Below are 14,155 nucleotides of genomic sequence, written 5' to 3'. Positions count from 1 at the left end.
TTGAAATTATCTACCTATTCCAGCTTTGTATCACCAATCTAACATTCAGTTCTCTTCGATTTCTTACTTACTGTTATCAGTTTAGTCTTTGAAAGGCTAATTTTCATAACTTACTCATTGCACCTATTTTCAAGTTCCAAGATATTAGACTGCAGGCTTTCGGCACAATCTGCCATTAAGACCAAATCGTGAACATAGGCCAGACTGCTTACTACATTTCCACCTAACTGAATCCCTCCCTGCCACTTTATACCTATCAGCAGATGATCCATGTAAACTCCAAACAGCAGAGGTGAAAGATTACAGCATTGTCTAACCCCTGTATGTACCCTGAACCAAGAGCTCATTCTACCATCAATTCCCTCTGCAGCCCAGTTGTCAATATAAATGCCTTTGATTGATTTTAATAATCTATCCTTAATCCCAAAGGAGTAATATTATGAAAATGTTGCAAACTTTGGGTTGGGAAGAATTGAGAGTAAGGAGATGAGCTGCTAGACTAAACAGTATGTTAAGAGCTGTCATTGGAGAGATGGCATGGAATGACATTAGTAGAAAAATAATCTTGAGTGGAGCTTTTAAAGATTGGGAAGATCATAATATGAAGATAAAGTTGAAAGAGGACAAATTGGGCAAATTTTCATAGGAAGAGGAATTAGGGATTGAAACAATTTATCAAGGGAAATGTTCAATTAATTTCCAAGTTCTTTGAAATCATTAAACCAAATACTAGGTAAGCAATTGATAGATAATCTGCCACCTGGGCAACAGCCCTGCATACATATCGATCTATCTATCTATCTATCTATCTATCTAGCCTATCTATTTATTTATTTATTTATTTATTTATTTATTTATTTATTTATTTATTTATTTATTTATTTAGTTAGTTAGTTAGTTAGCTTTCGCTTCTTGTTTATTTTATTCTTGACTTAATAATATATTTTTATCTTTCAGTTTTCTTCTTTCAACATTTGAGCTTGCTTCAGTTGTTATGTAGACCAGATATTGGCAACTATGTCCATGGACATCAAGATTGAACCTGTATGGTCAGAGGAGCCATTTATCGTGAGTTACACACACATTACACATTTTTTAGTCATAGAAATTGACAAGTTCTAAGTTGTCGTGTTAATTTTAAAAGGCCAAGGTGTTGGTTTTAATCCTGGCCAAGATTCATGTATTTTTGTAGACAAGTAAATCCTTTTGAGTCATAAGTGAATATACAGTCCATCTTAGAAGAGAAATTGTTTCCAGTGCAGTCATTTTTATGAAGTTAGAACATTTTGACCTGGTGCAAGTGACATTTAACAGAGTGAAATTTCTACGGATGGAGCACATTGAGTGAGTGGGATTATATGAGACCACTGCAGCCCCGTAGTTGGAAAATTCTTAGTCCTCTACCAAAACACTTCCGTTTCAACGCAGACTATAAAAAAATCTATCGTGAGCGCACAGGTTCATTGAGTAAAATCTTCTTGGAAATTGTAATTCGCCAGCTTGGAGAGAATGTAACAAGACGAGCTTAAGGGCACCTAGACATGAAAGATTATAAGTATTTCATATTTTGGTTGTTTGCTGTTTAAAAAAAAAAAAAAAAAATAGAGTTAGCTTTCTTGTGTCCAAAAATAAGTAATATGTATAAGTTTCTGCAAGAAATATAGTTGCTGCACTGACCAAGCGACTGTGCAGTTTGGGTCATGCAGCTATCGGCTTGCATTTAGATCATGGGTATGAAACGCTCTGTCAGCAGCACTGAAGATAGGTTTCTGTGGTTTCCCATTTTCACACCAGGCAAATGCTGGGGCTGTTCCTTATGGCCACGGTTGCTTCGTTCCTACACCTAGCCCTTTCCTATTTTCCTCTCCCACCATTGCCTTAAGACATGTCCGTGTCGTTGCTTCATAAGGCAAATTGTAAAAAAGCCTGTGATGATGCTTAGTTGCCTAGCTATAGCTAAAGCTTCTAGCTGGCACATTTCACTTATAACTGCATATCCATATTACCTCTTTCCATTCATTTAATCTTACAACCTATTTTCAACATGAAGGTGCTTCATTTTTTGGACACAAAATGCTGGTGACTACTATTTATTTCTTGATGCTGAGTTTTACTTTCTCTCCAGTCACAAGTGCTGTACAATTTTTTGTTGATATCATACCTTCTTCCTGCTGAACGATTTCCAATATTTGATGCTTCTTCAATATCACATTGCTTTTCCTTAGTTGTGAATGAGCGTAATTTGTTGCACTTGCAGCCATACTTAACATGTGGTTCACACCTGTCTTCTAATAGGTACAGATACATACCAGCAGCTAGCTGTGCACTTCCACTTCCCACAGCTCCTGTATACTAATTCAGCATGAAATTAATTTGATTTTTTTTTCAAATTGCTTTACGTCGCACTGACACAGATCTTATTGTGACAATGGGGTAGGAAAGGGCTAGGAATGGGAAGGAAGCGGTTGTGGCCTTAATAAAGTTACAGCCCCAGCATTTGCCTGGTGTGAAAATGGGAAACCACGGAAAAACAGCAGCGGTACAATCAAATTCCCCTTTATTTTTGATTTGCCTTTGTGTACAGAAGAATTAGAAGAATTAGTTCACTCTGTACATGCAAGACTCTATCTTTGATGTTCGAGGAAACACCCGCCATTTCATTAGCATTAGGTTAAACCAGGAAACTAGACGTGAACTCTTACCTGTGTCTGAGAACCTACTGTTGTGCACGTCACTGTTCTCAGACAGGCACGGTGTTGTTTGTTGGCTCTCTACCTTTCTGTTACAATAATTGCTGTTTATATATTACTAGCAATTACCCGCAGCTTTGCTCGCGTGGACTTAATAGTTTGATCAAAGTAATCATTCCTCTCCATTGTACTAAGACATTATCTGAAAATTCCTCAAGTATAAAAATTGAGTTTTATTTACCCCGGCAAATCTTTGTAAACCATGTTTGTGGTATTACTTTTTGGGGCTGAGACGACCATGCGACATAGAACTGTACATGTGAAAAACAATCTCAACTCAAGTCGAAAAAATAAATACGTGTTTCTTTATTTTTAAAGGAGATTTCAAATACCTACTCCCACACCTGTAACATCTTCAGTTTTTGAGGTATACACAAGTATCCCCATAAAAAGAATTCAACCCCTTTGTCAGTCCTTTCCCCACCCTCACCCACATCTAAGTTTATTTTCCGAAAACAAAAATACATGTTTATTTTTAAAGGAGATTCCAAATACCAATTTTCACGTCTGTAACATCTTCAGTTTCTAAGATATAAGTATCCTCACACAAAGAATTCAACAAATTTTCCAAATCATTTACTCCCCTTAAGTGGATTTTCCGAAGACAAAAGAACACTTGTTTCTTTTCTTTGAAATAAGATTCAAAATACACATGTTCATGCCTATAACATCTTCAGTTTTTGAGTTATAAGTATCCTCATAATAAGAATTCAACTCCTTTTTCACCCCAGCCCATTAAGTTGACCCCCCCCCCTCGAAAAAATGCGTGTTTTTAAGGCGATTCCAAATACAGATTTTCACGTGTGTAACCTTAAGTTTTTTAGACATAAGTTTCTCCATAAAAAGAAATAAATTTTTCACTTCCTTACACTCTCCCCCCCCCCCCCCCCCTCTCCTTTAGTGACATTTCCAAAAACCAAACAAACTTGTTTCTTTATTTATAAAGGAGCTTTCAAATGCTTGTTATCATGACTGTAACATCTTCAGTTTTGAAATATATATATTCTCATAAAAAGGAATTAAACTCCTTTCTTACCGCCCCCGCCCCAAGTTGATTTCCCAACCCCCCTCCCCGAAATGCGTGTTTCTTTATTTTTAAATTAGATTTCAAATACTAATTTTCATATCTGTAACATTTTCAGTTTTTGAGATATAAGTATCCTCATACAAAGTATTCAACCAATTTTTCAATTAATTCCCTCCCCTTAAGTAGATTATCCAAAAACAAAAGATTACGTGTTTCTTTACTTTGAAAGAAAATTCCATATACAGATTTTCATGTATGTAACATCTTCAGTTTTTTAGATATAAGTATCCTCATGAAAACAATTCAACTCCTTTTTCACTCCATCCCCGCTCGTTAAGTTGGTTTCCCCCCACCCAAAAAAAATGCGTGTTTCCTTATTTTTAAAGGAGATTCCAAATATCAATTTCCACATCTGTAACCTTCAGTTTTGAGATATAAGTTTCTCCAGAAGAAGAATTCAATTTTTTTTACATCCTTTCACACTCCCCACTCAAGTGAATTTTCCAAAAAACAAACAGTACCCGTTTCTTTAAAAGAGCTTCCAAATACCAGTTATCACGACTGTAACATCTTCACTTTTTGAGATATATGTACCCTCGTAAAAGCATTTCATCTCAGTTTTCATTCCCCCCCACCCTACCAAGTTGATTCCCCCACCAAATGCGTGTTTCTTTATTTTTAAAAGAGATTCCAAATACCAGTTTTCACGTTTGTAACATCTTTAGATTTTTTTGGTATATATACATTCTCATACAAAAAATTCAACTAATTTTTCAATTCCCCTGCCCCCGTTAAGAATTTTTTTCCGAAAACCAAAGAATACGTGTTTCCTTATTTTTAGGGGAGATTCCAAATACCAATTTTCACATCTCCAACATGTTTAGTTTTTGAGATATACTGTAGATGCGTTAATTTTAAAAATTTGCCCCCTTTATCAGTTCCCCTCAAGTGGATTTTCCTAAAAAATATTTATGTTTCTTTACATTTACAGGAAATTCAAAATACCAGTTTTCAAATCTGTAATGTTGAAATGTTATATCTAAAAAAATGAAGATGCTACATACATGAAAATTTGTATATGGAATTTTCTTTCAAAGTAAAGAAACACGTAATCTTTTGAATGTGTCTGAGATAATTTACAGATATTGTCTTTTTACAAATTCACCCGGTTTGTCACTCCTGTTCACCCCCTATTCATCGGATTATCCAAAAACACAAAAATATGTGTTCATTTATTTTCAAAGGAGATTCCAATTTCAATTTTCCGGTCTGTAACATCTTCAGTTCTTGAGATATAAGTCTCCTCATAAAATGTGTAAAACCCCTTTTCTCCCTTTTTCAGCTCCTTTAATGGGATATTGTGAAAAGAAAAAAAACAAGTGTTTGTTTATTTTTAAAGAAGATTCCAAATACCAATTTTTACATCTGTAAACTTTTAAGTTTTTGAGTTATAGATGTCCTTATTTTAAAAATTCACTCCCATTTTCGCCCCCTTAGCGACAGAATATCCAAAAATCTTCCCTTAGCGAGCACCTACATGTTAATATGAATGTATTCCCAAAATTTCATTTCTTTATGTCCAGTAGTTTTGGCTCACCGAGCTCGATAGCTGCAGTCGCTTAAGTGTGGCCAGTAACCAGTATTCGGGAGATAGAGGGTTCGAACCCCACTGTCGGCAGCGCTGAAGATGGTTTTCCGTGGTTTCCCATTTTCACACCAGGCAAATGCTGGGACTGTACCTTAATTAAGGCGACAGCCGCTTCTTTTCTATTCCTAGCACTTTCCTGTCCCATCATCGCCATAAGACCTATCTGCGTCAGTGCGACGTGAAGCAACTAGCAAAAAGAAAAAGTTTTAGCTCGGCGATGATGAATCAGTTAGTCAGTCAGTCAGGACAAGTTATTTTATATATATATATATATATATATATAGATTAATGAGCTTGTCCTTCATCATTAATAAGTATTTTTCTTATTTTATTAGGTACCCGACCCTGGAGGAGGTACAGTTATCAACGTTGTGCAAGATATGGCTACACAGGTTATTCCAAGCATCAAAACAGAAGAATTGGATCCAGTACCTGACGGAGAAATGAGACAGGTTGAAATTATAAGTGACATTGTTTCTGATACTAAAACTGAAAAGACAACCCCACCAAGAAAAGAATATAGGGAAATCTTTCACAGTGCAAGTGAGGCATTTGCAGATGTTAGAATACCAGAAACTGGAGGTGATTCAAGACTGACTCAGTCATCAATAGTGACTGTCTGGATCAAACAAGAAGCAAAAGATGAGAATGAGGTAAGTTGTTATTTTTAACTCTTCTTCCTATATCAGGCCTTTCTGACTGAGGCACCAACAGGGCTTAGGCCAGCCCCGGCAGCAGCATTGATGCTGAGCTGTAGCACCAGTGAGGTGGGAGGAGGTGGGAAGTGACTGAGGCGGCACCACAGAACGTCAAGTCAGCACGCAGTTTACCTAAACAATTATGCTAATTTTGTGAATACGTAAACACACCCTTTATTTTCTACATATTTTATGTTTGCCTTTATGTACACTTAGGATTTAAGTCTCTCATAGTGCATTGGCACTGCCGGTGGCTCCAAGTAGCCTACGCACTGGCCTCCACGATATGCTCTAGCCATGCGTCTTGGTAGGTGTGCTATTTACCAACTGATGAGCCCAACTTAGCACACTGGGTCGAAATGGTGGCAACCAGGAATGAGTTAGATGGAAGATTTATAATGTCCAATAATGGACCAACTGTATTGGTATTATAAATTCACTCATTCGGGACAAATACTTCAGGTTTCCTATGGGAATCAAGGAATCAACATCTATATCATTTGATGGCCAGGCAGGCATCGATTTTTGAATCGAGACAAAGTCTCTCGTAGTGCATTGACACTGCCGCTGGCTCCAAGTAGTCTACGCAGTGGCCTCCAAGGTATGCACTAGCCATGTGTCTTGGTAGGTGTGCTATTTACCAACTGATGAGTCCAACTTAGCACACTGAGGCGAAACGCTGGCTACCAGGAATGACTTATCCGCTTTAAAAATTTATAATGTCCATTAATGGACCAACTATGTTGTTATTAAGTGGTATGTTCCGAGCTGTCAATGGAGAGATGGCGTGGAATGACATTATTAGACAAATAAGCTTGAGTTGTGTCTTTAAAAGTAGGAAAGATCACAATATGAAGGTAAAGTAGGAATTCATGAGGACAAATTTTGGCAAATATTCGTTTATAGGAGGAATGGGAGTTAGTGATTGGAATAATTTACCAAGGGATGTGTTCAATAAATTTCCAATTACTTTGAAATCATTCAAGAAAAGGCTAAGAAAACAACAGATAGGGAATCTGCTACCTGGGCGACTGCCCTCAATGCAGATCAATAGTTCAATAGTAATAAATTGATTGAGCCACTGGGGCCTCTTTTCATTGCCTCTTACGACAGGTAGAGGATACCGTGGTTGTTAATCTACTGCCCCCACCCACAGTTGGAGAAAATGTGACAAGTTTTGTTGTAAATGTGTGTTCCTGTACAACGGGTTTGGCTGATAAGGAATTTGTATAAAGCCAACTAAGCTGTGGTTAAAGTAAGTGGCAAACTGTCTGGGAATTTCAAGATCCAGAAAGGTGTCCAAGAGGGCTGTAACAGGTGTATGCATAAGTCTTTTCCGGTTTCACTTAGAGATGGCACCAGCAAACGGTATGCAGCGAATGAATTTGACACTCACGTCAGTTTGTTCATCTGACATTAACCTACCAACACACACAAGTTGAGTGATCATGTCGACGTTTGTGCCTGAAAAAGAACATTTGCGGCATGCATTGCTTTTGTTATTTAATCAAAAGAAAAAGGCTGTGGAAAGTCATTGTTTGCTGATAGAAGCATATGGTGAACACGCTGCATCGATTAGAATAGGTGAGAGATGGTTTTGACAGTGATTTCAATATGTTTTGTGCTTGGTGGGACCAGAACGGTATTGTGTATAACTCTTGAAGCCCGGTGAAACCGTTAATGCACAACACTACCTCCAACAAATGATTAATTTAAATCACACTTTGATCGAAAGATGACCGGAATGGACCAGAAGACATCGCAGAGTGATTTTGTTACCCGACAGTGCGCCGTCTCACTTAGCGAAACCAGTGAAAGACACCTTGAAATCGCTTGGATGGGACATCTTCTGCACCCGCCGTACTGCCCTGACCCGGCGCCATCTATCACCACTTCGCATCAATGGGGCACACGCTCGCAGAGCAGCACTTCAGCAATTTGGAGGGAGTTGGAAAATGGCTCGACGAATGGTTTGCCACAAAAGACAACTCGTTTATCTGGCATGATATCAATAAATCACCTGAAAGATGGTTGAAGTGTGTAAAAGCCAATGGCCAATAAACAAAGAATGAATTTCCCTTAAAAATTACGTGTTTTCTTCTGCACAAAAACCGATAAAAACTTACGCATAATTGTGGTATATTGTCACCCGTGCTCTTCAGTATCTATGGGGAGTACATCATGAGAGCTACGCTTGAGAGATGGGATGGTGGATTTCTTGTTGTTGGTAAGAAAATATCAAATTGCGTTATGCACTCATTGCTACTCATGAGAAGAAAATTGCACAGCTCATTTCTCATGTCAAAAATGTCAGTGCCCAAATGGAACTACAAATTGATGATGATGATGATGATGATGATGATGATGCTTGTTGTTTAAAGGAGCCTAACATCTAGGTCAACGGCCCCCAGACTACAAATTAGCATGAACTAGACCAAAATAATGATTGTTGATAGAGCGAAGAAATTAGTCAGCACAGACAATTTCAAGGTGCTGGAGAACGTCTTTAATTTCATACCTTCATTCAGTGATTTCCACTTCAGGTAGCTGGGCTTCTGAGATTAAGGGAACAGCTATTGCCAGAAATGTAATGACAAATTTGTCCCTTTATGGAAGGATCGCTGTACCTTGTTACCACTGAAAATGAGAGTAGTATCCAGTCTGCTATTTCCAGTTTTCTCCTGCGGTGCAGTGATATGGACAGTTTGTGCTACAGAGCTGAAAAAAATCGATTCTTTTAACACTTTGCAGACAAGTGACGTACCCCGTATGTTGATGGTAATGTTCCATAGAGGACAAGCGACATACAGCATTGAGTTCTATTGCTTATACTACAAATGTTAACAGAGTACTGGAACACATTCAGCAGTGCTTGTAGTCATTAAAAAAATACCAGGTAGCAGCACATCATCGGAATCGGAATTCTATTACGATACTAAGTTGGTACTACCAAGGCAGCTTCATAGCTGCATGGTCTTGTGTAGCCGACGACTGGAACCCCTTTCCACAATTAATGTCATTTTTCCATTTCTCAGTGATTAGAATGTATGTTATGTTTCATAAATGTGTCATGGTGTGTGTGAATATGTAACTTCATGTTTTTAATATTCATTATGAAAATTAAAAAAAAAATTAAAGTAGAAAAAAGGCTTTTTAAATTTATTTACAAATGTTAGTAGTTTTTGCTCCAATTTTGAAAAAGAAGGTATGAACGCATAGGTCATACGTTGCTGAATCCAAAATAAGTTTGTGACTGTAAGTAAGGTTATCAGTTATTTTTGTATAAAAATGTGAAAACGCGCTGAAATGCTTAGTACACAGTGTAAGATCTAACTTCATCTGCTCACTCTTCAATGTGTTGACCCTTAGTACTCACACGGCGGGCCATGTCCAACAACGAGAGTATCCCGCATAGATCCTATGTCGGGCAATGCCTAACATTATTTTCTTCCTTATATAACTCGAGCAGCATGAGAAGGAAATAACCAGACTTTTAGATGAAAGTGACATTGATTTCATCAACAGTGAGAGTGATTTTCAATTCAGTGGTGAGGGAGATATTGCAGAACTGGATTGTGTTGGTAAGTTGAGTGATGAAGATCCTGATAATGAGGAAAATATGCTAAATGGCAGTGCTGGTACCTCTACTAATGGTTCGAGGGAATACCGTGCCACGAACTTGGGCCCTATGTCAAGTTATAATCCACGGCAAGGGACTAATCTTAAGAGTGAACTTGGGCTTTTCCAATTATTCATGACTGGCAAGTTATTGTTGGAAATTGTATGCGAGACTAACCGGTGTGCCACTGTAAACCTTCAAAAGGTTATGCCCCTCAGACGTGAGACTATTTGGATGACGTGGATAGATTTTACTCTTCCTGAATTCAAAGGATTTTTAGGGGGTTCCACACAATGCAAAATTACAGATAAAAAGTAACTGTTTGAGATAATTTATTTGATATTTATAAATATGCTGTCCATATGTTTGTGCTATCTATTATCCCTCTGTAAGCAGATTCTTAAATGGTGCCATAGAGGCAGGAGTGTTCAGAAGAAAGAAAAAAAAAGGAGGGCCATGGGTTAAATATGGTGCTGGCAGAGAATGTTATGCATACACAGGACAGCATTTCACACGAATAATTCCACTATAAATCAGCTCAACCCCTGAATCAGCTTATCAACCAGTATGTAAACAAAGAGTTTTACAATTCTTTGGGCACACTATGTGACATGGATATGGCAGCATAGGAAAAACTGATCATTCTTGGAAATGTTCCTGGCAAAAAAGATCGTGCATGAGTTTGCACTCGATGGTTGGATATTATCAAGAATATAACTGGGTTGAACCTCTTTGGTACAGCACATCTGGCTGACGACTACAAGAGATTCCCATTTTCACACCAGGCAAATGCTGGCACATCACAAACGGCCGGTGCAGGCGGAAGTTATAACGGCTATTACACATGCATCACAGCTTGTTTCCCGGGATCCCTTTTCACCTTGTGAATCGAGAAGTTGTGTTCTTTCCTGCCATCTCTGTTGCATAATTATAACTAATAATAGTTATGGGAGACAAGATGATAAAAAAGAGATTTGGTAATAGATTTTTGTAGAAGGAATGGATTAATTTTTTGGCAATACATGGTTTAGAAAAAATAACTAGATATGGGCTGCAGTGGCTGTATAGATTATTTAGAATATTCTGGAGGAAGAAAGAGATCCCAGAAGAATGGGAAAAGGGTTTAATTATCCTGATATTTGAAAAAAGTGATAAAAAGGAATGCAATAACTACAGAGGGATCACCCTTATTGCCCATTTAGCTAAGATATTGGAAGGAAGAGTGGAGAGGAAGCTAGAAGGAAAAATGGAAGAAGAAGAAGAAAAAAAGTATGGTTTTAGGAAAGACAGATCAATGTTTGACCTGATTTTTACATTAAGTCATATGATGGAGAAAAGGTGGGAGTTTGGAAAAGTCATAGTGATGACATTTATTGACATTGGAAAAGCTTATGACAGTGTGCCCAAACAGTTGGTATGGGACATATTAAGGAAAAAATAAGTTAACAGAGTGGAAGTGCAGATGATAAAAGCTATGTACAAAAACTGTGTTGGTAGTGTGAAGACTAGTATAGGAAAAACAAAATGGTTTAATGTTGAAACCGGTCTCCAACAGGGAAATATACTATCTCCCATACTATTCATCATAGTCATGGATGAAATTCATAAGAACATTAAACAGAGATTAGGAAGACAGACAACAAAAGCCATGTTGTTTGCAGATGATATTGTGATATGGGGGCGAGGATGAAATGGAAGTGCGTAACAAGTGGATGTACTGAATCAAGAAATAGAAAAATTTGGGATGAAAGTAAGCACAGAGAAAAGAAAAACAATAGTGATGACAAGGGGAAGGAAGGAAGAGGAAAGATAAAACTTAATGGTAAAATTCTTGAAGTGGTTAAAAGTTACAAGTACTTGGGAAGTGTGATCACAGAAGATGGAAAAATAACCGAGGAAATTGGGAAAAGAATACAACAAGCAAGCAGCTTCTGCCAGAGTAAGGGGTATTTTGTGGAACCAACATGTCCCAAAGAAATGTAAGAAAGTATTATATTCAACCTATTATGAACCCATACTAACCTATGCAGCTGGATCATGGACTAAAGCAAAACAAAAGGAGAGTAGAATACAGGCAGCAGAGATGAAATTTCTAAGAGGTATCGAGGGGAAGACCAGAAAGGATGGGATTAGAAAGGAAGAGATAAGGAAAATGACAGGAATCTTGAAACTTCAAGACAGGATAGAAACAACAAAGCTAAAGTGGTATGGGCACATAATGAGAATGGGAGAAGAGAGAGTGCCAAAAAAAACTTTTTCAGATAAATTAACAGGAAAGAGACCACAAGGAAAACCCTGAAAGAGGTGGACAGATTGAGTGTGGGAGTGCATAGAGAAGAGGGGAGGAAAACCAAAAGATGTACTTAAAAAAGGAGAAGAGTGGTGAAGAGACAGGCAGCAATCGAGGTCCTTGATTCACAACCCGACCCAGGAAGCTGGAAACGGGAAATAAAGATGATGATGATGATGACAAAATTGATTGATACATCTTGCTTTCGACTCATATCGATCAGGGATAGAACATGAAACACCCTCTGTTGAGTTTGAAGGAAGTTGCTTTAGAATGTATCACATCCTTTTCTGCCATCTCGAGAATGCTTTGTGAAGTACATCTAACTTGAAAATTTGTGCCACTTATAAAGGAGAAACACTGGGCGAGTTGACCGTGCCGTTAGGGATGCACAACTGTGAACTTGTATCCGGGAGATAGTGGGTCTGAACCCCACTGTTGGCAGCCCTGATAATGGTTTCCCGTGGTTTCCCATTTTCACGCCAGGCAAATGCTGGAGCGGTACGTTAATTAAGGCTACGACCGCTTCCTTCCCACTCCTAGGCCTTTCGTATCCCATCGTCACCATAAGACCTATCTTTGTTGGTGCGACATAAAGCAAATTGTATAAAGGGTAAGTACTGAAAGCAAGTACTTCACAGGTATTTTTTGCTTTGCATTATAGAGAAGAATGGCCAGGCCATCTCATTCTCTTATGGGTGCGAGATTATTCCTTTGATAGATGACAGTAGTGAAAGTGATGTATCAAGAAGCAATATATTTTGTAGCGATATGACAGTGACTGTGCAAAGCAAGAGCTCACTGCGTAAGTGGCAGACAGTGCAGATGAAGAAGAAACACCTTAAAACTGTAATAACTTCGTCCACTATTCACTGGTTGTGGCGAGAGGTAGATTTTATCACGAGCACACAAAATACCCCCCTCACGAGTGTGCCGGGTACTAAAAAGCATTTCAAGTTTGTTTTAGATGCTTTTCTGCAGTTTTATGGTGACAAAATGATTGACCTAATTGTTTGGGAAACAAATAGGTATGCGGCAGAATATATACTGTACTTGGCGCCCCCTTGAAACCAAGTTCAGTTGCCAGGAAGTGGGAGCCAGTCACAGGAAGAAATTTGTGTTTTTGGGGCTTGTGAAGGGGGTAACGCAAAAACCTACCCTGAAGAGCTATTTCACCATGGATGAATTTTTAGAAGCCCCTGCATTCTCTCAAACAATGGCATGTGACTGGTTTCAACTCATCTTCTTATATTCACATTTTGTTGACATTCTTCTTGGAATACTTAAAGAGGGCCTAAACCTTTTTTTTTAAATTCAGCCTTTCCTGGAAATTATACCTGAAACTGTTTAGGCTGCCTACATTTCCAACCAAAATTGTGACAGACTCAAGCGATTCTTGTAATGATATGTGTTTATGTAGACATGTTGGTAGACCCAAATATGCATCAGTACTGTGCTCGCCAAGGAATCCAATGGAAATTAATCACACCGCGGGCAGATTGGTGGGGAGGATTATGGGAGAGGATAGTCGCTTCTACCAAACAATGCCTGAGGAAGGTTCTAGGACGCTAGCAGCAGGACAAGGAAGGCCTATACACAACACTTGTCAGCATAGGAGCCGCCCTTAACTGCTGACTGATCACCGAGAACACAAATACGGGTTATGTCCTGACCCCACCTCACTTTCTAATCAGAAAAAGGTTCATAGCCACCATAGAGAAAAATTTGACTTCGGAATTTTAAACGAGACAGCGACTTCTTCAAGATTTCTGGAAATGTTGGAAAGCAGCGAATCTTCCCCAGCTGCGAAGCTACCACGAGGTGAAAAGACCGCACTATCAATGGGGTTCATCAAGGATCGAAGATATTGCCCTCCTCCAGGAGGGCTCTAGACCACAAAACATATGGAAACGAGCAAGAATATGGCGGAGCTTCTCTCAGGTAGAGATGGGAAGTTCCGAACAATCATCTTATGCCAGCCAGACGGCACCAGAATCAGTCGACCAGTGAAGCTGGTCGTTCCTCTGGAAATTTACCAAGGTGGGGAGGAGATGTGATGGACTCAAGGTGATTCTGCACGCTATCTAGCTGTTGTTGTAATGGTATGTGTTTATGTAGAGCCT

The 14,155-nt window shown here is 38.6% G+C and overlaps 2 protein-coding genes across 4 annotated transcripts in view; one reads left to right on the top strand and one right to left on the bottom strand.

The window, feature by feature from the left end:
- The window catches only part of LOC136885495 (zinc finger protein 184), a 132,099-nt gene that overhangs the window by 65,515 nt on the left and 52,429 nt on the right, over positions 1 to 14,155 (bottom strand). The window contains exon 2 of one of the 2 annotated variants that reach the window (XM_067158074.2): positions 8,642 to 8,841. The exons of the other annotated variant lie outside the window; for it this stretch is intronic. The gene's annotated coding sequence lies outside the window, so the exon portion shown is untranslated. The remainder of the gene's footprint in view (positions 1 to 8,641; positions 8,842 to 14,155) is intronic. 2 annotated transcript variants of the gene reach the window in all.
- The window catches only part of LOC136885494 (PR domain zinc finger protein 5), a 41,854-nt gene that overhangs the window by 7,924 nt on the left and 19,775 nt on the right, over positions 1 to 14,155 (top strand). For both annotated transcript variants that reach the window (XM_067158067.2, XM_067158068.2), the window contains 2 exons: positions 958 to 1,068; positions 5,761 to 6,078. In XM_067158067.2, coding sequence (XP_067014168.2) covers positions 1,018 to 1,068; positions 5,761 to 6,078 — 369 coding nt within the window. In that variant the 5' untranslated portion in view covers positions 958 to 1,017. The remainder of the gene's footprint in view (positions 1 to 957; positions 1,069 to 5,760; positions 6,079 to 14,155) is intronic.

Source organism: Anabrus simplex, chromosome 14 (assembly GCF_040414725.1).
Source record: "Anabrus simplex isolate iqAnaSimp1 chromosome 14, ASM4041472v1, whole genome shotgun sequence".
In the NCBI taxonomy this organism is placed as follows: domain Eukaryota; kingdom Metazoa; phylum Arthropoda; class Insecta; order Orthoptera; family Tettigoniidae; genus Anabrus; species Anabrus simplex.
Note: the sequence above shows the minus strand (reverse complement) of the source record. Positions and strands in the feature narration are given on the sequence as shown.